The 27,474-nt window shown below is 41.4% G+C and overlaps 3 protein-coding genes across 3 annotated transcripts; 2 read left to right on the forward strand and 1 right to left on the reverse strand.

Moving 5' to 3' along the window:
- Positions 1-14,000: 14,000 nt before the first annotated feature.
- Positions 14,001-18,298, reverse strand: LOC115041587 (retinol dehydrogenase 13). Its single transcript, XM_029499140.1, has 7 exons — positions 18,162-18,298; positions 17,394-17,534; positions 17,064-17,255; positions 16,639-16,800; positions 16,330-16,446; positions 15,945-16,149; positions 14,001-15,352 (listed from the first exon to the last, which is right to left on the reverse strand). The coding sequence occupies exons 1-7, from the start codon at positions 18,235-18,237 to the stop codon at positions 15,256-15,258; spliced, it is 990 nt and encodes a 329-aa protein (XP_029355000.1). The 5' UTR covers positions 18,238-18,298; the 3' UTR covers positions 14,001-15,255.
- A 1,053-nt stretch (positions 18,299-19,351) lies between these two features.
- tmed3 (transmembrane p24 trafficking protein 3) lies at positions 19,352-21,785 on the forward strand. The gene is made up of 3 exons (XM_029499141.1): positions 19,352-19,570; positions 19,798-20,043; positions 20,852-21,785. Exons 1-3 carry the CDS (start codon positions 19,427-19,429, stop codon positions 21,083-21,085), a joined length of 624 nt encoding a protein of 207 aa, XP_029355001.1. The 5' UTR covers positions 19,352-19,426; the 3' UTR covers positions 21,086-21,785.
- Positions 21,786-22,717: 932 nt separating this feature from the next.
- Positions 22,718-27,310, forward strand: LOC115041586 (isocitrate dehydrogenase [NADP], mitochondrial). Its single transcript, XM_029499139.1, has 11 exons — positions 22,718-23,181; positions 24,117-24,208; positions 24,556-24,721; positions 24,868-25,028; positions 25,134-25,277; positions 25,425-25,561; positions 25,717-25,868; positions 26,001-26,113; positions 26,409-26,506; positions 26,606-26,698; positions 26,840-27,310. The coding sequence occupies exons 1-11, from the start codon at positions 23,061-23,063 to the stop codon at positions 26,922-26,924; spliced, it is 1,362 nt and encodes a 453-aa protein (XP_029354999.1). The 5' UTR covers positions 22,718-23,060; the 3' UTR covers positions 26,925-27,310.
- Positions 27,311-27,474: the final 164 nt, after the last annotated feature.

Genomic DNA, 27,474 nt, shown 5'->3' on the forward strand with positions numbered 1-27,474 from the left:
TGGACAGAAACTCCGAGCAGCAACACAGACGCAGTTCATTCATGTGGTGAATCCCGAAACAGGTTTTTAGACACACACACACACACACACACACACACACACACACACACAAGCAACCTCTACCTCTGCTATAAAGCCGGTACTTTTCCTGTGTTGTGCACGAAAGAGGCGTCTCCCCTTTTCTGACTGCAGGAGATTTTTTATTTTTTATTTTTTTTAAAGAGATGATGATTTGAAGAAATGTAAAGAGTAGCCTTTACATCCTTTTGTGACATATCCATCATATATCTCACGCCACTCCAGGTTCAACTTCAGCCCTTTGCTTTGCAACCACTGGTTTGAAATAAAGTAGTTGACACCACAACAGTACGGGTTACGCCCTCATGCACTGTACGACCAATCCAGTAATATCATTTATAAATTAGGCCTTAAACGTTTGCCCGAGAATCATTTTGAACTGAGAACGTTTTCATGTATCTTTCCCTGACATTACATCGTTACGACTTCTCACCAGGTATAGCCAAATATATGAAGTATTTTCTGAAGCTGGTCAACAATAATGAGAAGTTTGGATTTCTCTACTTTGGGGCTAACATTTTATTGGAGTAAACCTAATAAGCAAAGTGATTTGCAAAAACATTACTGAGGTGTGCGTTATATATGTGTTACAAGTATATGTGCTGTTAAATTGGCTGCACTTTCTGAATGCAAAGAAGGAAAAAGTGGTACAAGAACAATACAGATCGGCCACCAATGTACGACTTGGGTTGTGTTCACTGATTCGGGGGCCTCATCAACCAACACGCTGCTTTAAAACAATGACCCTGTTTTATTCTGCATTATATGAAACAATCTGTTGTCCAGAAACCTTTCGCCACGTCTCTTTCAGTCCCGTCCTGTGTCTTTTATAGAGCAGAGGCAGCACAGAGACTCTCAACACTGTCCACTGCGCGAACATTTACATATCTAAGGGGGGAGAGAGAGATACTCATTAGGGTTGGCCCATAATTAATCCCGGATTAGCATATTGTGGCGAGGACACACACAATGGTTTATTTCATCACGGGGTGTTTCACAGTGGGATCACGGTGCTTTGTCTGTGTGGGATCATTAAAAGGATCAAGGGCACTAACAGGGCATAACTGAGTACGATTCAACCGCTCCTATTGCTTGATTTATACAGCTTTTTAGTCTTTTTATCGAAAAGGAGAGAGGGCACCCCACCTTTATTAAGTACTTCATTTCTTGTGTGGTAGCAGAGTTGATAGAAATGTAGAAAGAAAGAGACGCAACAGTGTAGAATGAGCTGCAATTCAGTCTCATGCAGCCATTAGCAGCCCGAGCCACCAGGACACCCCGGGCTCAGCTCTGTTGCTGGGGCCCTTACATCCCATAATAAGCCCCTTAAACATGGCTGGTAATGAGCTGGTGATACTCATCTCTGACTGACACCGATTGTAAAGATTACCTTTATGGCTTTCTATAATAGACGCTATGAAAAAGGGAGTGACGCAAAAGATTGGAGAGACAGATCAGTGATGACATTTTGACAAAGGTCATGAAGAGGATTCAAACTCGTGATACTGCGCCCAATCAGACCGCTTATTTTACTGAAGAGTCTGGCAAACAGCTATAATAAGGTGAAACTTGAAGTCACATTCACTGCGAGCATGCGCGGATTTCTGGGTCTCACTCCCTCGTTTATTCCCTTCAATCAAAGGCATACTTGTAAATGGAGTGGACTTAGCAGAAAAAAGCAACAGTGTGATTCATTATCCAATGTACTTCTGACAGCTTGGCTCACTGTCCTTTTAGCTCAATTTTGGTCTCCACCAACATCTTGAAAAAGCACCAGGCTGTGTTTTGTTTTTTTTTTTTGTTTTTTTTTTTTTATGTAAACTCAGGGAGGGTGTTTTCATCGAGGTCCAGACCTGCCAGCCATTTTGGACACTTAGGACCATGAATTCTCACTGGCCTGCATATATTCACTAACAGTGATCGTCTGAAGTCACATCCAATCAGGGATGGTGTCAGTCTGAAATGACGTCTTGCTGTATCAGAGAAGCGGCCTTGTTCACACTCCACTAACATTTGTCAATGAAACACTCACTTACTGCGTGAGCATATTTGCACCATCAAACCTTATTCTGCCACGTGACATTACTGTAGAGACTGTTTCTGTTCTCACAGACCGCAGATAAATAAAAATATTTTCATACAACGGCAACTTTTTCATACAAAGATACCATTTCAAAAAATAGCCCTTTTATTTCGGTGCCAGAATATTTGTGTCAGCAACAGCGCAACAGCGCCCACAGCTCCTTCGCCCATGCTGGGAGGTTGGCCGGTGTGGGCAGCTCTCAGACTCAGGGATTTGGCCGCAGAGCTGCACGCTCTGCTGTGTGCCAGGTACTGCATGCAGGGTCGCCACCTGGCTGCATCTTTCTCAGGCCGAGCAGCAGAACTGACAAAAAGCTTGAACCTGAGATGGGAACAAACAAAAAACAAACAGGAGGGAGAGACATGCACGTATTATGGCCTTTTTAGACTGACGTCATCCTAATTCTTTTATGTAATCACCCATAGCTGTGCTGTTTAGTGTGGGGTCAAGAAATTTGGGAGATTTTGCAAGGAGCAAGAGAATTATTGTCTTTTTTGAGCAGGAGGATCCAAAATGAAAGCAAAAGATGTGATGACAGCATAACATGGGAGCCCATCAGGGTGTCCTGATGCTAAAGGTTTTATTTTGACCACTACTTCAGATTTTAGAGGAATTCGGAGAGATCGGTACTTTTTTTGGTCATCATTGGCACAATACGAGGCTACAGATAGCTCTCAGCGTGGAATTATTGACTCATATTGGATCTCTGGTGATTCAATTTGATTTTATTTATACCACCAGAAACCAGAAACAGCAATATTTACAGCAATATATAGTGTTAGTATGTCGGTCAGTCCACCTCATTGGTTGAGACATAAATATGTCAGATTCAGGGTGAAACTTTCTGCAGATATTCACGGTTTCCAGAGGCTCTAACCAACCGACTCTGGAGAACTGCACCTAATTCGTTAACTGGTGAAAACATTTCCAATGACTCAATGTTATGATTCAAACATAACCAGGGCAAATAAAGTAGGGCGAATAAAAAAATCCTCCAAAAGTAACAATGACAGTTTAACTTTTTATGTGGATGTGAACTTCATGGTAACAAATACATTTAGCATGTTTATGAGTATCTTCAATAAGCTGCATCCAGCCCCAAAAAGAAAACTGTCTGACTCCTCACCTCCCACCCTCAACCACCCAAACCTCCGCCACGTGGCCCTGCCAGAGTGGCATCTGCCTCTCTGTCTAACAGGTGTCATTCCCACCAGCTCCGCTCTCTGTAGCGTCACACGGCTGGTCCACAGATATATGCTAATATCATGCAAATGCCACATAGCAGATCTGGAGGTGACACATATTTATGAAAGCCGAAGCATCATAATCAGTTACAGAAGTGAACTGTCCTTGTCAAACTAAACATCTTCAAATCTTACTGAAGGTCAGTGGACAGAACATCAGTGGAGAGGCTTTAGGCAACATCTGCTGTGACACGTGGCTGCACAGACACATGCATGGGGTCGCGCGTGCTTATCAGCATGCACATATTCATACATTTTGCACTTACAGACACCGTCCGCCATCACGCACACTGAGGCGTACACAAACACACTCTGTTCTGGCTGTTGTATGGAGGTGGCTGACTCACGAGGACATGTGTTCATTATTATAATATAGTCAGCGTGGAAGTGTCTTTGGCTGATCATATTTTGGGTCAGATGAAATATGTGACTGTGCGGTTGGTGTGTTTGTTTTTTGTTGTTGTTGTTTGTTTTAACATATTGACTGATGCTGATTCTTTATGTCAAGTCTTACTAAAGTAAGTAAGGTTAAAGGTTAACGAATCACCAGATGACAAAATATTTGGGAGGATTCTGTGCTTGTTTGACGGCCACGCTCGGCGACCACAGTGTGTGAAACACGATGTCAGCTCACAGGGTCAGCTGCAGGGCATTATGGCGCATTGCAGCACTACAGCAGGACGAGGGTCTTCACACAGTTCAACACATGTGTCAGTCCCAGATGAAATATCATCACAGATATAAACTGCCGCCCTCCGCTTTGGGTCGTGTGCAGTGATGTATGTGCAGAAAGGAAACTTGTTTGGCTGTGTGAGATTTTTGGCTAAATGTGACTAAATCAGCTCCAAAGCATCTCTAATTAATATTCTTATACCCAATATCCATATTGATACTGACTGCACGATTCCCTCCTGTTCTACAGGGGAATTTAGCGTCTTTCATTTTATTGGTTTGTTGTCTAGATGTACCTTTATCGTGCAGATTCATGCACGCTGCTTTCCATGCATGTTTTCACGTTTCAGTATTTGTATTCGAGGAAGTCATCGACTAGCTAGCAAACAGTTTGCCCAGCTAGACCTTAGAGCACCATACAGCACCAAACCATAACATACGCTATCTGAAGGGACTTTGTGGTAGCAATTCTAGCGATTCACTTTGATTTTGATTACTGATACAGCATAGAATCAAAGTTATGTCTGGAGTTTTGCTCCCGACATAAACTCCTCCAAAAAAAAATGTCATAATCTAAAATGATAAATATGTTGTTTCCTCATTGAGGAATCAGGATCAGACCTCAGCTCCCGTCGGGCTGACAGGCCAAACAGCAGATCAGTGTGATTCAGCCATGTTTGAGCTTTTCTTCTATTTCACCTTCCTGGTGTCTCACCACCACACCGTTGACCCCTTTTGGTTTGTGACGTATGAAATCCTGATTGTCTGAAACGAAGAGTTTGCTGCTTATCCTGCTCATCTTACGCATTGCACTGTATTAAAAAAAAAAAAAAAAAAAAGCATCACATGGACATCTCTATTCTCAAAGGTTTAAAAATATGGGTTCCATCTTTAAACATGACGCCAAACAAAAAATGCCAGTTGGGCCAATTGGCTTGATCATGAGCAGAGGTGATTGCAGATTTACTGTAGAAACACACACACGGGTGCAAGCTGACACAAAACACTCAAAACACACATATTCCATTAGGAAGCATTATCAGCCGTTCATCCTCTCCTCCGTCTTGTTCCTTTTATAGAAGCTGTTTGGTGGAGAGGCCCAAAATTCAATCATGCCGCTCTCTTGACTGAAGCCCTCCATATTTAGAGAGTCTATTTGTGGCAGTGTCTCTCCACAGTTGCCTTTGCTATGCCCCGAGGAAGGAGAGCGAGAGCGAGTGAGAGGGGGAAGACTAATAAACCTCCCAGAGTATGCCTCGCTTAGTCTCAAAACTACTGCAGAACTGGCATTCACCGCCTGAGGTGCAAGCTGGAATAGGCACCGAACTGACGGTCCACGTAACCGGAGGAATAAAACATCTGACCCATGCAGCCAGATTTATATCCTTCTTCATTTCTTGCTGCATCATGGCTGGAGTTGAACTTCCTCAGCTGTGTGTTGGTTACATGGGGACTTGTATCCTTCAAGGTACTCAGAGTGTATTAAAGAAACTTAGCTTGGCTTTGCCAGCCGTAAAATCTGTTACATGGAGCGGAAGGAACTTGTCAGATTTCTTTTTTGGTAATCATATATACAACTATCCTTATAAAACAGACTGCAGATAACAAATGTGATGGTGTCCTGGATAATTCAGAAAATTCTTAGTGGTTTTTTTTTTTTTTTTTTTTACAACACATGAGGTAACTAATATAGTGCTATAATTAGATTACTTCTGAAGACATGCTGAAATTAATCTTTTATCTCCCTTAGCTGCTTCAAGCTACGTTTTGCTCGGGTGAGACAGACTTGAAAGTGCTCCTAGGAACCTTGGACATATAATAATCCATTTTTCAAACCTGTGCTGAGGAAGACAATTCTTCAGCATTCACAGACAGAGAGGATAATCTTTAAACAGCCCTGTTGTTTCAGCATGTATCCATCGAGGCAACTGACCACAAAAACTGGTTCATCTGGAAAATGATTTAAACCTATTTGGGCTGTCATAACCTCTGAAGTTTAGAACAAAAGACCCGGAACAGTTTCTGCCAACGTGTCCTCAAGCTGTAGTTTCACCTGCCGCTGCAACCGTACGATGTTTTTAGCGGTCGCCTTTATCCCGTTGGAGGTCACCATCACGTTTAGGAAAACCTTTACAGCTGCGTGGCGTGTGTGGGTTAACAACAGAGATCATACTGATGCCCGGTGCTGTGTACACATCAAAGATTTCAGCCATTGCAACAGTCTAAAAAACAAAAAGCTGAAAAATGCTACATATATTTTAATTTTATGGTCTCATGTCCTGCGTCTGTCCAAACTCCTCTCTGATCTTTGCACACAAACACAATGTCCCTGTTACTCTCTATTATTATTAGCATCAGAATTATTAATGTTGTTACTACATCCCCCAAAATATTGGTAAATTAAACCAAACCTCATGAGGCAGCTGAGGTATGAGTATGACAACAACAGGCAAAACTTCAAAATGCATTTTTGTTATTGGGGCAAAGCAAAAACTTTAGATAGAATTCATCTCATCAAATCGAATCTCATTGAATGTAACCGTGCACGCTAAAATAATTGGATTAATGTTTCGTTAGAGGATCCATGTCAGAAGCCCCTTTGGATGGCATTTCATCCATCGCAGATGAGGAGAGAGCCTCAGTGTGAAGGTCTAATAAGCCTTCGTTCTTGCCTTCTAGTTTCCATCTGTTTCACTTCTTTGCTGTGAAGCTGCAGGCCGTTTCTATTTGCAGGCATAAATGTTGGTGGACAAAAGCCAATAAGATTTATAAGAGAATTCTGGTTATACTTTTTTCTGTGTGATACAGACATGCCAACATGAGAGAACATAGATGTTTTTCAAATGCGCAAGAAGTTATACAAGTTTGTTGGTTATTTATTTTATTTTATTTTTTTATGTTGTGTGTGTGTGGTTTTTTTTTTTTTTTTTTTTTTTGTGGTTTTCAGCATGCAGACTGTGTCCATGCTGACAGGATGTGAGGGCAGTGCTCGCCCTCTAGTGTTCAGAGTTTGACAGTGAGACAGAGAGACGCAGACTCAGGTCTCAGTTTGCTGGGCTTGCCACATCAGCTGCCAGGTCCTGATGTGTGCTGGCAGCCCTCCATGATCACATTTCATCCTTCAGTGAACAGCAGGGGTGTAACACAGCACAACAACAGCAGCAGCTCTGGAAGCTTCACAGTGCTGCTTCTCATCTGTTCAGGTCCCGGCGAGGTTGACAAGCTCGTTTTCAAAGTCTATCAGTTACAGACGACTTTCACCAAGCTTAGAGCTGGAGCTTGGTTTGTGCAGGTTCCCCATCACAACACAACGCACTTCATTTAACTCATCTGTGCGTCATTTAGTTTCATTAATATCCCATTCATTTTTAGAAATGTAGGGTTCATTTTTGCTCCACAGGACACAAGCACACACGTGCACACCACTGTACTACTCCCAAACAGGTAAACACACACACACAAAAACAGAAAGTTGTAGGTTGTTGTCAAGGACACATTATTTTGAAGCTCGTGTGATCTGTGTCCATAGCAACTGAGAGCTGTATGGCCTGTCAAACTGGCCTGAGGAGATGATAAATGAAATAAATAAATAAAAAAGATCACAGTGAAAATGTGTGTGAGCCGTGACATCACTATCAGCCATGTACAGGACTGGATGCGAGATCTGTGCGACTGTCCCTGCCGTGCAGCTACGGACTCAGGCGCCACACGGCTTTCAACCTGTGGATGTAGGTTTTTAGTGTTTCTGTGTGTTGGTGTCATACAATATTCAGGAATCCCCATCCCAGTTTACACCGTGACGCACAAACGTCTGAGCAAGCAGAGTTTAACAGCGGAGTAATTTCAACTCAGATACATCTAAAGTGAGAAATCCAATCAATCTTTCTTTGACTTTTAGATTTGCACATGCTAAAACAGAAAATTTGGACGAAGGCATATTTTTTGTTAAGAGATACGGATCAAACAACGATGAATGTTCCTAGACTCTCCGAAGTCCAGAGTCTGTACCTGAGGCACAAATATTAATATTCTTTGCCATAATAATCATTTTTGGAAACCATTCATGTGTCGATTGCTACATAGGCTGACTTTTGTCATTGTTTTTACCAGTTTTTTCCACAAAGAGGGACTAGACCGGGACTTTATAAGGCTAAAAAATATGTATACACAAAAAATGTTTGACCGCCGAAGACCAGCTACTCCTCTCTGTCACACAAACTTAAAACACATCCCATGTAAGATATATCATAATGTTACAGAATGTATTTATAGAAGTATACAATATTCAGAAGTTTAAAAATATGACAGTTCACTAAGTTGTATAGGGAACATTTCCAAGTGACTTTTGCACTGTAGTGGAAATAAGTTAGCTGTAATAAAAGATGAGTTAGATGTCTTTCTGAAATGTTTGTTGGGAGTGGCCAAAATTTGGCAGTTCACTTAGAGCAGACCATAAATCATTCAATGGGAATATATTCTCTGAGTGACAGTTTTAAACTCTGCGTTTATTTCAGTGTGTGGTTGTGTGTTTGTTTGTTTTTGGGTTTTTTTTTGTGTCATTTATATAGTTCTCCTTCCGTGTTTGGAAGATGTTCAGCATCCTGTCATAACATAGCTGTGATGTAGAAACTCATAACTGCGCTGCGCATTGAAGCATTTTCTCACAGGCAGTGGCACATGAAGTGAGTTTGAAGGCCTGTGGCAATCTAAACTCAAATCTTTAAACAATTTGAAAACTCCGGATGCGGGAAGTGAAGCGTTCACCTTCCCTTCAGCATTTGATGTTGATTGTTAAGATTTTCAACCCCTCCAAGAGCTTCAGTGACGTTAGTGTTGACCGCCACCACATTAACCACGTGGTGGTTTGAAGTCCAGATAAATGTTTCGCTGCTCTTTCTTTGCTCTAACCACACACCAAAGACCTTTACCATGTCATACTGTCTTATCTTCAGTGTTGTGTCATCCTGAATTGTGTTATACAGTGTTAACATATCCAGCGACACCATGTTTGAGATGAGATGTTTAAAAAGTCGGACTTTTCTTGCTCGTTGTTACATTTCAGTTCACTAAAGGTCATTAAATTTTAGATTCAGCTCCCCTGGTTCCCTTCCTTTCACCGCTCATCATAATTAACACTCAACAGGTACAAATACAGCACAGCAACAACTACACTGGAAACGCAGTTTCAGAAGCTGGTTGCAGTCCGTTAGTGGTGAGCGTGTGACAGAAATCCTCCGACCGGGAAAGTCTTCAGAGGCATGAGGAGACATTCCACTGGAAACGATCCAGGGGAGGATTCAACACGCCAGGCATCCCCCACCCCCCCAACAGGCCTTGGCAGGGCTAACGTCGCGTGTGATGTGCTGTCAATGACATTGTTGGCCTTTTGTGGCTCATCTAAGCAGAACCTCCTCACACCGCTGTCATCAGTTATCGGTCCGGCGGTTGTGGAACCAGATGTGTGAGATGAGCCTATTCTCTCATTTCCAGTGTTTTATCTTCCTGTTCATGAACTAAAATCTTTGTAATGGGAGTGTTGGTCGTGCTTGTCTGTTTTTTATTGATTGCAGCTGAATGTTCAAAGTACAGAAGATAAAGTATGTTGATCTTCAATAGTCGACGGTTTGATTATTTAAAGAAGAGATTTGAAAATATTTTTGAGGGATCCTTTCGCATGTATTCTTTGGGAAATGTGTCTACAGTACTACATCTGTGTTGTTTGTATTTTGTTTGCTTGTGACTTGTGTGAGCCGTTCACAGTGAATTGAATTTGATTTTGAATCACAACTGATTATTGTCTGTCTGCCTCTGGATGCGTGCGGTTCTTCATACATACATGGGAACAGTGCAGTGGTGGGAACCGCAGGGCAGCAGGGCCAGGAATGTGTCCCCTCTAATCCCCGTCAGGGACAGAAGATGCTTTAGCAGATCTCCTCTGGTCCACATGAGCGGCCCTGGTGTCTGATGTTCCCACAAAAAGCCCGGAACTGGATAAAGAGAGAGCGACGCTTGTTTGGTTAGCGCCAGACTTTCACACTGACGAGAGGAACTCAACTAAATAATCGACAACAATGCCAGAGGAGATGGCTGCGGCCCTTCCTCTACCAAAGATATGTGAAGACATCACAAAATTTCAGGAGCAGAATGTCAAACCATGCAGAAGAGGGCTGCGTTGTACCAAATGGAAGAGTACAACAGAAAAACACACAAGACTGAACTACCACAGTCCATCGAAATCAGCCACGTCGAGGATCCAAAGCTCAGAAAATTAAAAATATTTGTGTTGGAAACTTTTTGCTTGCTGTATCTCATTCAAATAAAACTTTTAAAACAAACAAAAAAAAAAAAAAAAAAAAAAAAAATCTAATGGGACGATTTGGGAAATAAAGTTACCAGGCAGCCCTGACTGAGCTGGTGGGAACAGCGTGGCGAAGAGTCGGACGCAGCGCAGCATGCGTTAAGTGAGGCGGACAGCTGACTCAGCACCACCCTGTTGTCTGTGTGTGTTCACTTGACAATGTCTTTATCCCCGGTGACAGAAAACAGCCTCAGGGCCTAAACACCCCCTCACAACTATCTGTAAATCTTTCTACCAGCCCGGACCCATGAATTCTCACAGACAGCACGGATCCTGATCCTGATCCTGATCCTGATTTGTCCGCTGTTCCAGCTACAACAACAACAACAACAACAACAACAACAACAACAACAACAACAACAACAACAACAACAGCAGCAGCCAGGATCGTGGTATTCAATATCACATCATGAGCTCGTAGGGTTGTTTGGGTAACAGAAAATTAGACTGTATAAGGAAGTAACATTAAGACAAGTGCAGTAACATCAGCCTTTGATGTGCTTTGCTTACATGACTTTGCACCCTCATTGTCTAAGCTTCCACGAAACTGTTGAAAATAAACACAATTCAATTTAATTTAATGCGACATAAATTATATGAGCGATGCATTCGGAGCAACATTTGGAGAGTTAAAGAAATCAAAGATATTGATAACTGATGTTAGCTGCTTGTGTTTTGGGGTCAGTCAGACTGTGATAGATTTCAGTCATGAATATTATCAAGAACATGATTAATGAACTGAGGTAATATGAACTTTTGGGTAAATCGTGTTTATAAATATTTCATCATAGACTTACTAAAGTTGTGAAATATCATGTTGCAGCAAAAGAGAAGAATTTGATTATTAATATAGATCAATCATTATATACATATAAAGCTTCATGGCACATGAGTATTTCACACACTTTTGGACTAAACTCCAGTGTTGCATGGCATTGAAATTACGATAGTTATTATCATTGCAGCCGCAGGGATATGGATAAGTTAAGATAGGAGCTGTTATAGTGATGAAAGTGATTAGTGTGTCCTTGTAGTAGTTGTGTAAAAAGGTGTTTACTCAGTGTTTGAGCAAACCAAAACGTTTCCAATATTAATGATGATAAATAGCACTGGCAAAGTTGTTGAGTGACGAGTGACACAGAAGCTTAGTCATCGTGGCTGCTCTGATTTAGCTCAACACATGCACCGACTCGTCCACAGATAATAACTGCATGGACTACACTCTGCTCCTCTCTGCTCAAGGTCCATGAAAGCTGCAAACCTGCATTCCCACACCTGCCTGAGGCACACACTGTTTGCCTCTGTACTCCGAAAGAGAGGGAGAAAGAAACATCAAGACAGAGGGGGCCGAGGAATCCATGGCGAGAAGAGAAAACACCAAGAAGTTAGGGGAGAGGGATGAGGAGAAAGAGAAAGAGCAAAAGAAAGTGGTTTGAATAAAGAAAGAGAGGGGCCGTCATACCAGAGGGGGCAGACAGCACATATCTCCACTTCGCACACATTCTCATTGAGGCTTTATGATCTCCGCTGTGAGAAAACAGGCACAGATGATCTGATGTTCTTTGCTGGAGGGGGGAAGCACATGCCACTGCCTGCACCTGTACACTAACTGATTCCACATAACAAGCCTTATAATGAGAAACAACCGCAATAGTCTGGGATACCCTGCAATTTAAAAAAAAAAAAAAAAAAAAAAAGTACTGCAGGCTTAAAATGTGCTCGCATAGTTGAACAATTGAAAAGTTTATAGTAAAAGCTTATAGTAACTGCCCCTATGTTTACACACCAAACAGCCATTGGGGCATATTCAGTGACTTTAACATGGTCCACATTCATATTATCTTCCGTCTGTGTTCTCATCCTTCAAAGGTTTATCATAAAATGAAAGGAAATGGCATGCTTTGAGAAAGAATTGAAGATACGCACACCGTGGGTAGAAAATTGCTTATTTGTGCGCTGAAACAGGAGTTATTTCCTTCTCCCTTTGCATGGGCCCCAAGCGGAGGAAAGGGGAGAGTGAGTGGTCAACAGAGGTCTCACTTTCTAGGAGCAGCTGAATACCAGAGGAGCTGACAGGTATGTGCATATTGGAATGTGCTTCTCAGCCACACCTGGCGGGAACACACCCGCCAAGCCTGGCCTCCCTCATCCCACTGGCTGATCTCGCTGTGACTGACAGGTGGAGGAACGATTTGGCCCCGGTCCACAGGAGCCAGGGGGCAGGTATGGTGAGTTCAGAGTACGAACCAATGGCAGCTGCGAAATCCGTCCAAGCCAGGCGGGGCTGCGCTGAAATAAAACTCATCAATGGGGTGTGTCTCAAAAGTCTGTCTGCAGTCAAACAGTGAAGGGCTCCTGGTGCAGAAACCCACTTGCATTAGTTAAATCTTAACTAGTTCCTCGCTGTGGAAGAGATCCAGGCGCTTTTCTTCCTGCAGAAACAAGAAACAAGCGACTTCTCTGAAAGATCCTCTTCTGTGACTGGAGGGTGGAAGAGGACCAACAGACCTCATCGGCGCTGACCTTCAGGAGCGCCGCTCTTTGGGCCTGGAGGAAAAGGATGCAGCCCTCGGTGGGAGCAGCGTTCATTTCTGTCATTAAACAGGTTCTTTGTCGCAGTAGGACACAGATTAAAAAAGATACTCTGGTTCTTTGGTCACTCACATCTCCTTATCACTTTTCCAGCCCAGCTATTGATTGTGTATCCGTTGGACGGAGAACTGATAAGGGCATGTGCATGACATTACCTACAGACAGTGGAGACAAAATCTGAGTCCGCCTTTGGGCTAATTCAATCATTCAGTTCATAAATGTGGCCGTGTTGTTACTTATTTCTGTTTTTTTTACGGAATGATTTTTGTGCTTTTCGTACACCTAAGGGTTATGAAGCAAACAAGAGCTTTTTGCCTTAAGTTTAAAATGTGATCTTTGTTTAGTAGCAAGTAGAAACTCTTGTCAGGGATTCAGGCATCTACCGTGGTCTAAAAGTTGGTCTTTCTATTTCCGTCCAGCAAAAGGATTGTCAATGGAATAATAATTTAAACACAAATTTCTTGCAGGCAGCTTTGAACACACCTGGTTTGAAGTTATATTTGCACAACGTAACAGCAGCACTGTACATTTCTTTAACATGTGTGACTTCATGCATAATAATGCATTTTACCAAAAAGGGCACCAACTGGTTTGGACGCTTTAGAAAAACAAACATCCTGATGTCATACTGTGTGACGAACAGAATCCATCAATTATGTACTAAGGCTGACTGCAATTAAAAATTAGCTGAGTAATTCAAATACGATGGCCATCAACACACACTGACATGCTTTACACACCCACAGACATGTAGTCCTGGAATTTCTACACTTCAATTACAGTGCAGCATTTGGATCATTTCATTATATCTCACCCTTACAATACTACACATGGATGCGCTTGTCGAAACGAAAAGATCAAACTGAGGGATAATGATGAAATGATAATGAGAGATATGAAGTGATGTCAAAGCAAAGCTGTTGATTAGCACAGTAAAACATAATGTCAGATAAGTCGTACAGTTGAGGAACGCTTTGGTAACTATTTTTATTTTCAGCTGGTTTCATCTACAGAAGAAGGTTGGGAAAACGCTTTTAAACGAGAGAGCTTATGATAAAGATCTCCAGTAATCTGCCGGTCTTTGCTTTCCCATTTTTCCAGATGCATAAACTGCTCTCGAATCCCTGATAGCGACCCATTTGAACTTGTTGATCGCCTGCTAACAAAAGCCTGGATCCTCTATTTGTTTCTCTGAGTGATGAAATGACTGCTGACTACTATTTTTTGGGATGCACAAACATTCATCTTTCATAAATATACCATGTATTGAATAATAATAATAATAATAATAACAATAATAACAATAATGATGAGTAATTTGGAGACAATTTTAGCTCAAACATTTTTTGCTAAAAGTCAACAGTTCTGTTGCCTCCTTTTTGCACACTTTGCCAACAAAGACACAAAATTTTATTTTCACTTTAAAAGCAACAAATCACCCAGACTACCTTGTCAAGACACAACAAACAGCATCTGCGGTGTATAAAGCACACACATACACGCAGGGGCACTCCGTAACATGATGAGTCTACTGGATCTACTGGGTGTTTCCTAACGTCTGTCTGCCCTCAGGCGTCCACTCCCTCCGTATATCTCATGGAGGATTTTCTCACCACCACCAGCACCTAAGGTCACTCCCTAACCTTTACACAATTCTTCTGGAAAAGTTCAACAGGGAAAGGTTAAGGTTAGGGTTTTTAAGGAAACTGGAATATTGCTTGGAGCGCTTTGTACATGTTTCTGCAGCGAGGTCAATACAGACGCTGTCCCTTCATTGTTCTGTATGTTGGTGTTGTTAGATGCCATTAATAAAGGCAGAAGGTTGACGGTTTGCATGTCTTTTAACTGCCACCATGTTTGGCCCACAAAAATTGTCATGTTTAAAACAAAAGCATGTTAGGTGTGGGACAGAAAGAGCTCATTAAAATGCAAACATAATTAAATAAGCTAGGGTAACCTCATTCAAATAAAATTATATAGATACACAACTTGATATGTTTGCAGAATATACATAATTCAACATAAGGATATATCAGTGATATAACAGTGCACTTAGTGATAGAATTTGTTCAACTAACTTGTGTGAAAATACTCATCTTCAAATCTTTCTGCTCAAATCAAAAGATTTGAATAGACAAAATAAAATCTTAATTGATCAAACGTATAGACAATAAAATCAATTTCCATAATTTATCCAACAATGTAAACAGAGCCAGCGACGGATGTGTTTAAGCCAGACCAACCATGGAGTTACTGAGCTCCCATAGCTTCTTGGCTGCAGCGTCATCCAGGGCCTGAGGAGCTGGCGTTTTGGGGGCACAGTCACTGTATGGTGGAAGAAATACAAGAGGACAAAATCACCAAAAGTGTGATCATAAGCTATTCTGAAATAGTTAAACTGCTAAATGCTCAACTTGTGAAATAAAATATTACTTGGCCATTTTAACTATTTTACCTTTTACCTCCATTCTACAGAGAGGAAGTAATTTGCATGGCTGTAATTGAATTGATTAATTTGAATTAATTAATTTAATTAAATTCCAATTAATGAAAATTGACTTGAGGCAACACGGTGGCGTAGTGGTTAGCGCTGTCACCCCCCCCAATAAGAAGGTCACGGGTTCGGTTCCTGGCCTGGGTCCTTTCTGTGCGGAGTTTACATGTTCTCCCCGTGTCTGCGTGGTTTTCCTCCCACCATCCAAAGACATGCATGTCTAAGTTAACTCTAAAGTGGCCGTGAGTGTGAGTGGTTGTTTGTCTTTGTGTGTTGGCCGTGTGATGGATTGGCGACCTGTCCAGGGTGTACCCCGCCCCTCGCCCAATGTGAGCTTGGATTGGCTCCAGCAGGCCCGCGACCCGGAAACGGAAAAAGCGGTTGAAAAAAAGAAGAAGTAAGTTTTGCTATGGGTGCACTTGCCTGTAATAGAGGCCGCTGACATTTGCCAGGCTCTCATCCACAGCGCAGTAGATGGTGGTCTGGGCTCCTTCCCAGGGACGTTTGACCAGCAGCATGAATGGCTTCACTATGGCCTTCTTCCACGAGGCTAACGTAGGGTACAAGTGGCGGCCTAACTCTGTTTTGATGACCCCGGGGTGAAGGCTGTACACTGTCACACCAGTGCCTAATGAGAGGGATCCATCAGAACAAGTTAGAGACAAAAAACTGAATTTTTCAAGCCAGACAATGTGGCCCCCTCCTTTGCTCTTGCAGTATATCTAGTTAATAATAACATACATTATATATATTTATATCTATTCTAACAGTATTGTATTAAGGGGACACAGTGTACATTATACATTACCTTGCAGTCTTGCAGCCAGCTCTTTGCAGAAGAGCACATTTGCCAGCTTGCTTTGGCTGTAGCTCCTCTCAGGTGTGTAGTTTTTATCCAGGTTGATGTCATCAAAGTGAATTTTACCTGCAAGAAACGATCCGTTGTAAAATATTGTATGACTTGAAAACCAGAAACAATAAAGGAAGCCATGTTATTATCTATTTAAATTTTAACTGTGATGATATTGGAGACTAAAAAGTTTTTGCTTGGCTTATGAATTGTAGATGCGATGACTGAAGCTTCGGGTACGCACAAAATGAGAGACCGTTGTCTTACCTTGCTGGTGTGCCAGACTAGAGACGATTACAACACGACTTGGAGCTGACTTCTTCAGCAGGTCGAGGAGACAGTTGGTGAGGAGAAAATGACCCAGGTGGTTTACACCAAACTGCATTTCGAAGCCATCGTCCGTCTTCCACTTAGGGCACATCATGATACCTTAAAAAGATCCAAACATTATCATGATGTCGAACAAAATAAGGTGCGGCCTCTAGTTTTACAGTAAGTTCAAAATTGATTGATTTTTACTTCATACATCAGGAGTACAAGGCAGTTCAGTGTCAGACGCTGAGTTAACCAGAACAAATTTATTTTTCAGCCAAGGTTTTCTGACCTTCACTAGATGGAGCATTTCATAAAAATTGTGTTTGCAACAGTGTCTGTGTGCGTGTGTTGTTCCTGCAAGGCCAAATGAAAACAACCTGCATTGTTGATAAGAATGTCCAAGTGTTCCTCATTCTCCTGTATATCTTTGGCGAGATCTCTGACTGACTGCAGCGAGGCGAGGTCTAGCTTTTTCACCACCACGTTGCCGTTTCCGCTCTTCTGACGGATTTGATCAGCTGCAATGTGAGCCTTGGTCATGTCCCTGCAGGCCATGATCACTCTGGCCCCTTGACAGAAATAAAAACAGCGTCAAAGTATTTACGCTTTGTCATGATGAGCAGTTAAGATAAATTTAGTGAAGTGTTGAACAATAACAGCAAACAGCCCCTCAAAGGAAATAAATAAACGGTTGATGAGGGTCTGACCTCGCTGAGCCATGTCCAAGGCCGTTTCTTTCCCAATGCCAGTGTTGGCTCCTGTGATCAGGACTGTTTTCCCCTCCAGTCTGGCCTTGCTCCGGCACACTCCCCCAGCCATCCATCTACGGAAGCCCAGCAGGCCTGCGCCTGAAAAAAACAAACAAACAAACTAAAAAAAAGCAAAAAGCAGATCAAAGTGTTCATTTAAATATGATTACTTTACGTTTGGTAGCTTGTGATTTTGTATTTAAATATCTCAATGCAGGTCATTTATGATTATGTTTTACTATTTAAAATTATAATAATCTGACTTTTGAATTTAGTTTATGTGTTTTTATTTTATTTTGAATTTCTTCCTATGAATATTGTGGATTTATTTTGTAAGGCGAAGCTGTCATTACTTACTACAAAAGGACATTGAGGCATTTCAATAACATGTTGCTTCGTAATTCTAACTGGTTTGTCTTGATTTTTTGAATAGTACTGGAAACATACTGATAGTACTTTCAAAATATAGGCCCTGCGGTTTGATGTAAACTGTTGCCACTACTGATTTCTTAATGTTGTTCAGTCATAAATGCAATTTCTTTCATTATATTGATCGAAGTTCAATTTCATTTGACAGCCTCTGTCTGGATGATGAGCTCAGTCTTACGAGTTAAATTACTTCAATTGTCATTGTGTGAGCTTCAATAAAAAACACTGCATACAGTATTATCATGGCAAAAAAACAAATAGAATAAAATAAATTATAACGAATAAAAATCGACTCACCTGCGACAAAGATAAGTGTGAGCCCAGTCACGTGGCTCTCTGCAAAGTGCTTGACCGCATCCATGTAGTTCTGCATGTTTCAGACTGATAATGAATTCTTAGAAATATGTTCAAGTTTTTCCTGTTTTATGGTGACAACTCCCTGATCGGAAGGGAGGGCTCGAGCTGTGTTGGTCGGGATTTTCACATTAAGACTCCTGTTTAACGCTCTGTTGTCAAGCAACCCGTTATGCAATAATTGCTCTCGTCGTATTTTTTTGTATTTGTCCTCCTCTTATTTTTTATTTATTTAGTATAGTTTTGTTTTTGTTTTTGTTTTTTTGGTCAAGGGAAATCTTAATTTGATTTGAGTCACCTGGCAGGATAAGCCCAAGGATGTTCAGCAGAAATAAAACATGAATATATCACGAAAACTTACAGTTATTTATCTATTACAACATTCTATGATCGTTCTTCTTCTTCCTCCTATTATTATTATTATTATTATTATTATTATTATTATTATTATTATTATTATTATTATTATTATTATTATTATTATTATTATTATTATTATTATTATTATCATCTCTATTAATCAATTGGGTTATTACTGCACCAGCCATGGCACGAAAAATGCTGCTTACTTTTCCCTGCATTAATAGTATTGTCCAATAGTGGAATAATATAACACAGACAGGCACCAAACTGCATAGTTTTTGTAGTATTTTGGCACAATTGGTACATTTTGCTGCTAATACTTCAACTTTCACCACAAATATATAAATGGAGAGATAAATAATAGTAAATAATATAACTTTACTATACATATATGATGCCTGCAATCACGTATACATTTTTGATTGTATGGTATTGTTACTAGATCGTCTGAATACTTTTTACACTGTTGAGAAATATCTAAAAACGGAATTATTAATTCATCTGAATCTTCTCATATTTCTGAGAAACTTTAAAACGTGCCTTTATTTTGAAAGGTGGCCTGATCATGTTGCGAAGTTCTCGTCTCGGGAACTGATACTACTGATTCTGATACTGATTATTGTTATTATTATTATTTATTTATTTATTTATTTTTTACAATTTTAAACGTATAAACTGGATGTTTTCTGACACATTCAACAGCAGCAGAAAAACATTTTAGCTGAACGTAAACAAACGTGCCCCGGAAGTGTTTTGCGCTGGCGCCACGTCAGAGCTCCGGAGCCGCCGCCGCTCGTCAGAGAAGAAGAGCGATCGGCTTTCTGCACAGACTCCGGGTCTTCATCATGATCGGTCCGGGGATCAGCTGGCTGCTGCTCTGTGTGTCCGCGGTGTTTGGGACCGAGCTCACGTTTGAGCTGCCCGACAATGAGAAGCAATGTTTCTACGAAGAGCTGGAGAAAGATGTGAAGTTCGACATAGACTTTCAGGTGAGTCCAACAAGAAACTGCACAACTTCACTGAGTCCACCAGGAAGGACAGGAAAGCTTTCAATGGAGAAAACAACACATCATTTTATTTATTTACATATTATAAACAATACCTGGTTTCAGTTATCTGGGATCCTCTTTTGTTTTTTTAAAGTCAATTCTTTGTTATCCAGTCTAAAAACATGTGTTCCAGTCAAATTAACATTCTTCTTCTTCTCTTCTTTTAGGTCATTGCAGGAGGCAACTATGATGTGGACTGCTTTGTGACAGATCCCCAGAACAACGTCTTGTATAATGAAAAGAAGAAGCAATATGACAGTTTCTCTCACACCACAGCCATGAGTGGAGTCTACCAGGTCTGCTTCAGCAATGAATTCTCCTCCTTCACCCATAAAATGGTCTATCTGGAGTTCCGGCATGGAGACGAGGAGCCTCTCATGCCAAGCATGTCAAGCAGCACAGCTCTGACTCAGGTGAGGCCTAAGGAAAGCTTGTTTAGAATTAACTTCAAGGAACAACACATTAAAACAGTGTCTGCTGCAGAGGAGGCCTGCCAATGAAAAGAAAAGATGTTCAGATGAAAAATGAAAAATGTTCGCCTGTTATCATCCTCCTGCCCTGCTGAGCATTCTCTTTTGTCCCCTTTGCAGTTTGTTAACACTAGCAAACATGGCATGGTTGACGTGAAAGCAAAACATGCAGACAACCACAGAACGCCTACATAGTTTCAATTAATCACAGGACGAGATGAACAAGTGTATCAAAGCTGTTGCTCTTACATGTTGTTTAGATTGGCCCCAGAGGTGGGGCCGTTTATATTAAGTCCACAAGGTGGAGCCAGAGGTGTTTTGAATTAAGTCTCACCATATAGAATAAAGCTGTGCCCTTCCTACTACCGTCATGCCTTAAACATTTGGAAGTGTTTCTGCTTGAGTGTTTAAGGTGGATCAGCGCATTTTAATTTTGTACAAAGTGGAGTTACAATCGTTTTCAGAAATACTACCATTTCCAGTTTTAATGTTTGTATTTCCTATCACAACAGATTTGGTGCTCATTTGTAATTTTCTATATAAGTAGTGTGTGCTACGCTGTAGCCTCCTATATACAGGATGGAGTAATGTGTGTCTTTGATAGTGGCCACTTTAAATCTTGTCAGGAAAACCATAGGAAGTTAACATTGATCTGTTGAGGAGCAGTTTGGTGAATTTGAGTCTTATCCGGACCAACTGACATTGTGTGGCCATTTTGTGCTCATTAATATGTTGATCTTGTGGTTTTCAGTTGGAGTCATCTTGTGTCTCCATTCATGAGATCCTGAAGGTGGTGGTGGACTCGCAGACGTGGTACAGGCTGAGAGAGGCACATGACCGATCAAGAGCGGAGCACCTCCACGAACGGGTCACCTACTGGTCCATTGGAGAAACCGTCCTACTGTTTGTCATTGGCATTGGTCAGGTCATGTTGCTGAAGAGCTTCTTCAGTGACAAGAAAGGTTCTGTGGCAGCTACAACCTAGAGCTTGTGGTTTCACTTTACTCAGGATGAGTCAGGAAATTAGCAAAGCCCTTTAAAGGAATAGTTAAAAGCCCTTCCCTACTTCTCACTTCCTACCAAGTGCCTGAAAAACTTGTGAATGCCCTTTTCATGTTTGTGTTGTTTTATTGTATTGAGAAGAAACACCACTCATTCCTGTGTTGAAAATGAGACTTTGCACAGATTATTTATTAGATTTCTATTGAAGTACAACTTAAAAAGGTTGGGTTTGATCTACCTATTCAGGACCAGCATTGCCTTATGATTGGACTGCCATGAATTTTCTTCTTAATACCATGCAATGATGCTGAAACACGAGGCATACTGATGGAGAATGTGTTTTTGTTTTTGTTTGTTTTATAGTGTGTATTTTGTTAATTATTACCTTAATTTATGTGCATAAAATTGTTATTGTTACAAATTAGAAGGGCTCAGTTTCCTTCAGTGGTCCTCATCTAAAATGCCTGAAGAAAATAAATTCCTGCCACGTCGACAGTTTACTGTTTGTTACCTTGCAATTATCTTGTTACTGATCAAATCAATTCCCAGTTCTATTGTAAAGTTTTACATTAGACATTGGAAAGTGACTGGTTACGACAGCCTTTTTTGTGTTGTGTTTCAGTCCTGAATTGTATATTTGTGTGATATCTCTGTCACCAGATTTCAATAAAATTTGGTGTGGGTAAAAAGAACTGAAGAATTTCTTGACATTGACAGATTTAGATTTTCGGCATTTCAACAAATGTAATATTTAAAACTATCAGCAGCAGATGCAGTGAAAATTCGATTGTATTGAGGACAATAATTCAGATTTAGCCAATTTCTTTCCGCAGACTTTAAACCAAGCAAAAATCCTGCCGGACCTCACTTCAGTTCGTTTGAGGTGGAGCTCAGGAGAAGTCTGCAGGGCCGTAGAACACGGTGGACTGTAAACCCTGACACCCAGAATGAAGACATGCAGCCTTATAATCTAACATCATGAGAGTTAGAGTCGTAAAATGAACATGATTCTTGGCAATTATTAACAGACTGCTGTACTTAAGTCACACATGAATGCCAAGTTTAACCAAAAGTTTGGAGTGAGGTTTTTTTGAAAGAGAAAAATCGTCCAAGACTGTGTGAACTTGTTGGTCTGCGTGTGTGTGTCTTATGCCCGGAACGTGAGACTTGGCAGCTCTGCAAACAGCACTGCTCACTTACATCCAACTATAAAAAACCAAGACTTCTGTAAATAACCGTGCAACACTTATTAACCTTTTCAACTGATTTTATGGTATATCATGCGGTTCGCTTCTTTTTTCTGTTTTATCTTTCGATCTCTTTGCTGCTGCAACTCTACAAATACAGGAATTTCAATTAAATATCAGATCTGTGAAATAAAAAAAAATCAGAAGGAAACGGGAACGGTGTATTGTTGAAAAATGACTCACAGTGTCACGATTTAGCATTGAATGTTAAAAATAAAACTACATTTGAGAATAAACATTCCCTGACGACGAACAGATGTTGTCTATGTTGACGTCATAGCCCAGATGTACGTTTCTTGTGACCCCACTGCGCAGACTCAACAGTCCGCTAAACGCGGAACTAACCCGGAAGTCTGAAACGTAATTATAATTCGGCTGAAAAGAAGCAGGTATTATATCCGGCATGCAGTTCTGATAATAAATCCATGTATGCGCCAGACGAACTGTTTCCCTTCTTGTTAGTCTGAACGGCCCTTTTTCTGATAATAAATCCGTGATTTCAATCCACCGTCGACCTCGACGAGACTTGCCGAGCGCCGTTTTTTCTGATTGGTTCGCGGCCAGCGCTATCGGCCAATCAGAGCGAGACCTTCCAGGCTGACGTGGTGGTATTCGGCAGTAGCGTCATCACTTCGCCGGCTGTCCGGTCCATTCATAAAAGGCTTCGCTCTCCGCCGCCGTGTCGCTGACCGTAAGTAATCCCGAGTAAACATGGCGGCTTACCTGAAGGCCGTGGTCACCGCGTCCAGAGGTGCGGCCGCTGCGCTGTCCCCAAACCCCGCAGTGCTCTCACCGGCAGCCGGCAGCCTCCACAGACCGCAGCATCGAAACTGTAAGTCCGCCGTCCACCAAAAGCTCCGCAGGGCGTCGTTTCAGTCAGGTTCAGATCGGACCCAGAGAGTGTCCTGCCGGGAGTCCAGCCATCAATTAATCCTGCGTGAGAAATTATGGAGACACAAAGATCACACCGTAAAAATCTAAATCTTTATGAAACAAACAAACAAGAAGTTGCTGAATTATTTTTCTTCTCCAAAGGTGCACAGCTAAGGAACGATTTGTTTAAAAGTGGCAGGTGAAAGTGAAATCATCGGTATGAAACCTACAGCACACATAAATAAGTCAGTGTTTGTAGCACAAACAAAGTCTGTAACAGCAGCTGGTGCCAGTCCGCGTCTGGTCAGGCCCAGAAAGGGCATGATAAGTAATATCTGCTATCACAGCTGTCATAAATCCAAGGTCAGAAAAGGAAAGGAGATCTGAAAAGGAGAGTAAAAACTAAACACACAAAAGGGCAAGATTGTGTGTGTCGCAGCTCTTTCCTTTCTTCTTTGTTTTCTCAAAGGTGGTCGTTTTATTCTGGAGTTGTTGCAGATGTTTACGTGCCAAAAGTCACAGGAGTGTGTTATCTGTGTCACAAGTTAGTGAATTCTTAAGTCATGGAAACGTCTTAAGTTGTGATTGGTTTCGAAGCCATATGAAATTACACTAGATATAATTGCAGCATGGCCGCATAGTTTGTATAAAAAAAGGGAAAAAAAAAACGTTCTTTGGTTGTCCCAGTTATTTTCCGTACCAGGATCCACGTGTCACTGTAAATACTGTGAAGGTGCAGAAATGGAGTAAGATTTCTGGTACAACTTTGCCTCCTTCCAAAATGCCTGATGAAGGCCACAAGCCCAGAATGTTTTGGGTCAAATAAAGGTCCTCTGGTGCGGCAGGTTTGAAACTGTGCAGCATGAAAGTTCATGTAAAATGTGCATTTTTCAGATGCAACAAAGCGCATCAAGGTTGACCAGCCGGTGGTGGAGATGGACGGAGACGAGATGACTCGCATCATATGGCAGTTCATCAAAGAGAAGGTAGCTCATACCGGCCAGATGAGGAAAAGCAGCAACGGGAAGCTGCGGATTGTGGGCCGTTGTGTGAATGTTGTTTTTTAGATCATGCAAATAATCATGAGTTGTAGCCTCGTTCAAGCATGTGGATATGATGCATTATATTTCATGTCTATAGTTCAAGTCCTAACTCGGGCACTTTTTCATACTCAGCTCTGGAAACAGTACGACAAAATAGAGCAGAATATATTCCTGGCCTGTGATGGTGTTGTATACGAGCACGACATGTTAGGGTTGGTTTGTTTGTTTGTTTGTTTTTGTGCAGTGTTGTCCTCAGACAAATAACTCATTGGCATCTTGTGCTTTTACAGCTCATCCTCTCCAATGTGGATGTTGAGCTGAAATACTTTGACCTGGGTCTGCCCTACCGAGACCAGACGGATGACCAGGTCACCATCGACTCTGCTCTGGCAACTAAGAAGTACAATGTGGCTGTCAAGTGTGCCACCATTACCCCAGATGAGGCCAGGGTCGAGGGTAAATCTGATTCATGATGCCAGTTTGTTTGAGGAAAATCAAACGATTCCTAATCTTTTCTAATTGAAGCTTATGGTATTTTTAAGCAGGAGCGATGTAGGTACGTCGCTAAACGTATACAATCCTATAATGTCTATATTCCCCAGAGTTCAAGCTGAAGAAGATGTGGAAGAGTCCTAATGGAACAATCAGGAACATCTTGGGTGGCACAGTTTTCCGTGAGCCAATCCTTTGTAAAAACATTCCCCGTCTTGTTCCTGGCTGGACACAACCCATAACAATTGGGAGGCATGCTTTTGGCGATCAGGTAAGTAAAAAGAAAATGTTTGAGCGATTTTGCTCTTTACAAAAGCAGCATCCAAAGTGTTCGAGGAAGAATGTCAGATACTGAGTTTGATTTTGAATTTCACAGTACAGGGCCACAGACTTTGTCATTGACCAGCCTGGCAAGTTCAAGATTGTGTTCACCCCAGCTGATGGAAGCAATGAGAAGCAGTGGGAGGTGTATGACTTTCCTGCTGGGGGTTGCGGGATGGGAATGTATAACACCGATGAGGTAAGAATTTCTTTATTTATGGATTTATTTACCTGAGATATGAGGATAGACTTATATATTTAGACAATTTGAGGGGCAGAGCCACTTTCTGTTTTTGATCAAATTAGTGTTCATTCAAGTGTTTTATTTAATATTTTCTCTGCACAGTCCATCGATGGATTTGCTCATAGCTGCTTCCAGTATGCCATCCAGAAGAAGTGGCCTCTGTACATGAGCACCAAAAACACCATCCTCAAGGCGTATGACGGGCGCTTCAAAGACATCTTCCAGGAGATCTTTGAACAGTAAGATACTCAACAAACCGCTTTTAGATCTGATGTCCTTTATTGCTGTGGCTTAAACAAACAACACTTCAATAGGGCAAAAAAGCATTTGGCTGTTTAACAACCACACTGAATTTAAGCGGCCTGTATAAAATCTGTCATTCTGTCTCTTCCAGGAAGTACAAGCCAGAGTTTGACAAGCTCAAAATCTGGTATGAGCACCGTCTCATTGATGACATGGTGGCCCAGGTTCTGAAGTCCTCTGGAGGATTTGTTTGGGCCTGCAAGAATTACGATGGAGACGTGCAGTCAGACATTCTGGCTCAGGGTAAGTTCACTTTAACACAGTGATGAGGGAATATGACAGTATTTGCATCTGATCCACGTCTCACGCTTTGTGTGTTTGGGCTTATATTGATGAGTGGATTACCTTCTAAGCGTGTTGTGTGTGTTGTATCAGGCTTCGGGTCTCTGGGTCTAATGACATCAGTGCTGGTGTGTCCGGATGGGAAGACAATCGAAGCTGAGGCTGCTCATGGCACCGTTACAAGGCACTACCGTGAACACCAGAGGGTAAGGGTCATCCTCTGACACTGCCCGGAGTGTTTTTACTTTAGGAGCAAAAAATAGTGTGTGTGCTTGTACTTCTGTTTGTTTTCAGACATTGGCAGTAAGGAAATGTTAAGTTGCAGATCCCTTAGCCTCACCATTTTATACCTGTTTCAGAGAGAAAACCCATTTCCCTAAATCCACAAAAGAAGATAGCGCTGTCTCAGTCCGCAATGGCATCAACTGCCCTCAGTGCAAAGCAGCCACAATACACGGTGAATTTTAAGTAAATGGCAATAATTGCTTTCTTGCCTTGTAGGGAAAACCAACCAGTACCAACCCCATTGCTAGTATCTTTGCTTGGACCAGGGGTCTAGAGCACCGAGGCAACCTGGATGGAAATTCTGATTTGATAAAGTATGTCATCTGATTAACAGCATCATTTAACCGGACTAACTGTATATTTCTATATCATTACAGCAGACCGATTTGATGCTCTGTATCGTTTCTCTCCAGGTTCTCCCAGACATTAGAAAAAGTCTGCGTGGAAACTGTGGAAAATGGTGTGATGACCAAGGACCTTGCAGGCTGTATCCACGGTTTGGCAAAGTGAGTTTAATATTCAGATCCCTCACTCTTGCAAAGTGTATATTGCAAACATTTATTTGGCAGGAAATGGCCTTGGTTAGGACATAACATTATATTATAATATTTACCATAAATAAACCCACCTCCTCTGTGGCCTTGCAGCTGCAAGCTGAATGAACATTACGTCAACACATCTGACTTCCTGGATGCTATCAAGACCAACCTGGACAAAGCTCTGGGCAAATGAAGAGCAATCAGAAGATGCATTTGCCAGTGAAAGAGAAAAAATGTGCCTTAATGTTTTTAGCTCATTTGTACCTGATGTTTGTATGAGCTTTGATCTCATTTTGAAGAGAAATCATTTTGTGCCTTTCATTGTTTTTGAATTGCAAATTATTGCTCCTCTGCCTCCCCACTGGCCAATGGTCCATTTATTTTATTGCACAAAATGAATTGTACTGTAAAAATTAATTTTAAGGACAGTGTTAACTTATGATGGTCAATTCAGTCTTTTCACATTGAAATTTGATGGAAACAGCAACATGTTAAAATAAGGGCAATGGTGCCATTTTTGTACTATGAACGTGAACACAATAAAGAAATGGCACTTCTGACATCAGTCAGAAGCAGTGTATGAATGTGGAGTTGCCATATTTTCTTTGTCTTCTCTGAACATTGACGCATAAAACACATCAACACAGACATAAATTAATGTTTTTTGGGAGTGGTTACATTCATTTCCAAAACCTCCTGCACTATGATTCACACCAATTTCATTGAGAAGACAGATGGTGGCA

This window comes from Echeneis naucrates, chromosome 3 (assembly GCF_900963305.1).
Source record: "Echeneis naucrates chromosome 3, fEcheNa1.1, whole genome shotgun sequence".
Taxonomy (NCBI): domain Eukaryota; kingdom Metazoa; phylum Chordata; class Actinopteri; order Carangiformes; family Echeneidae; genus Echeneis; species Echeneis naucrates.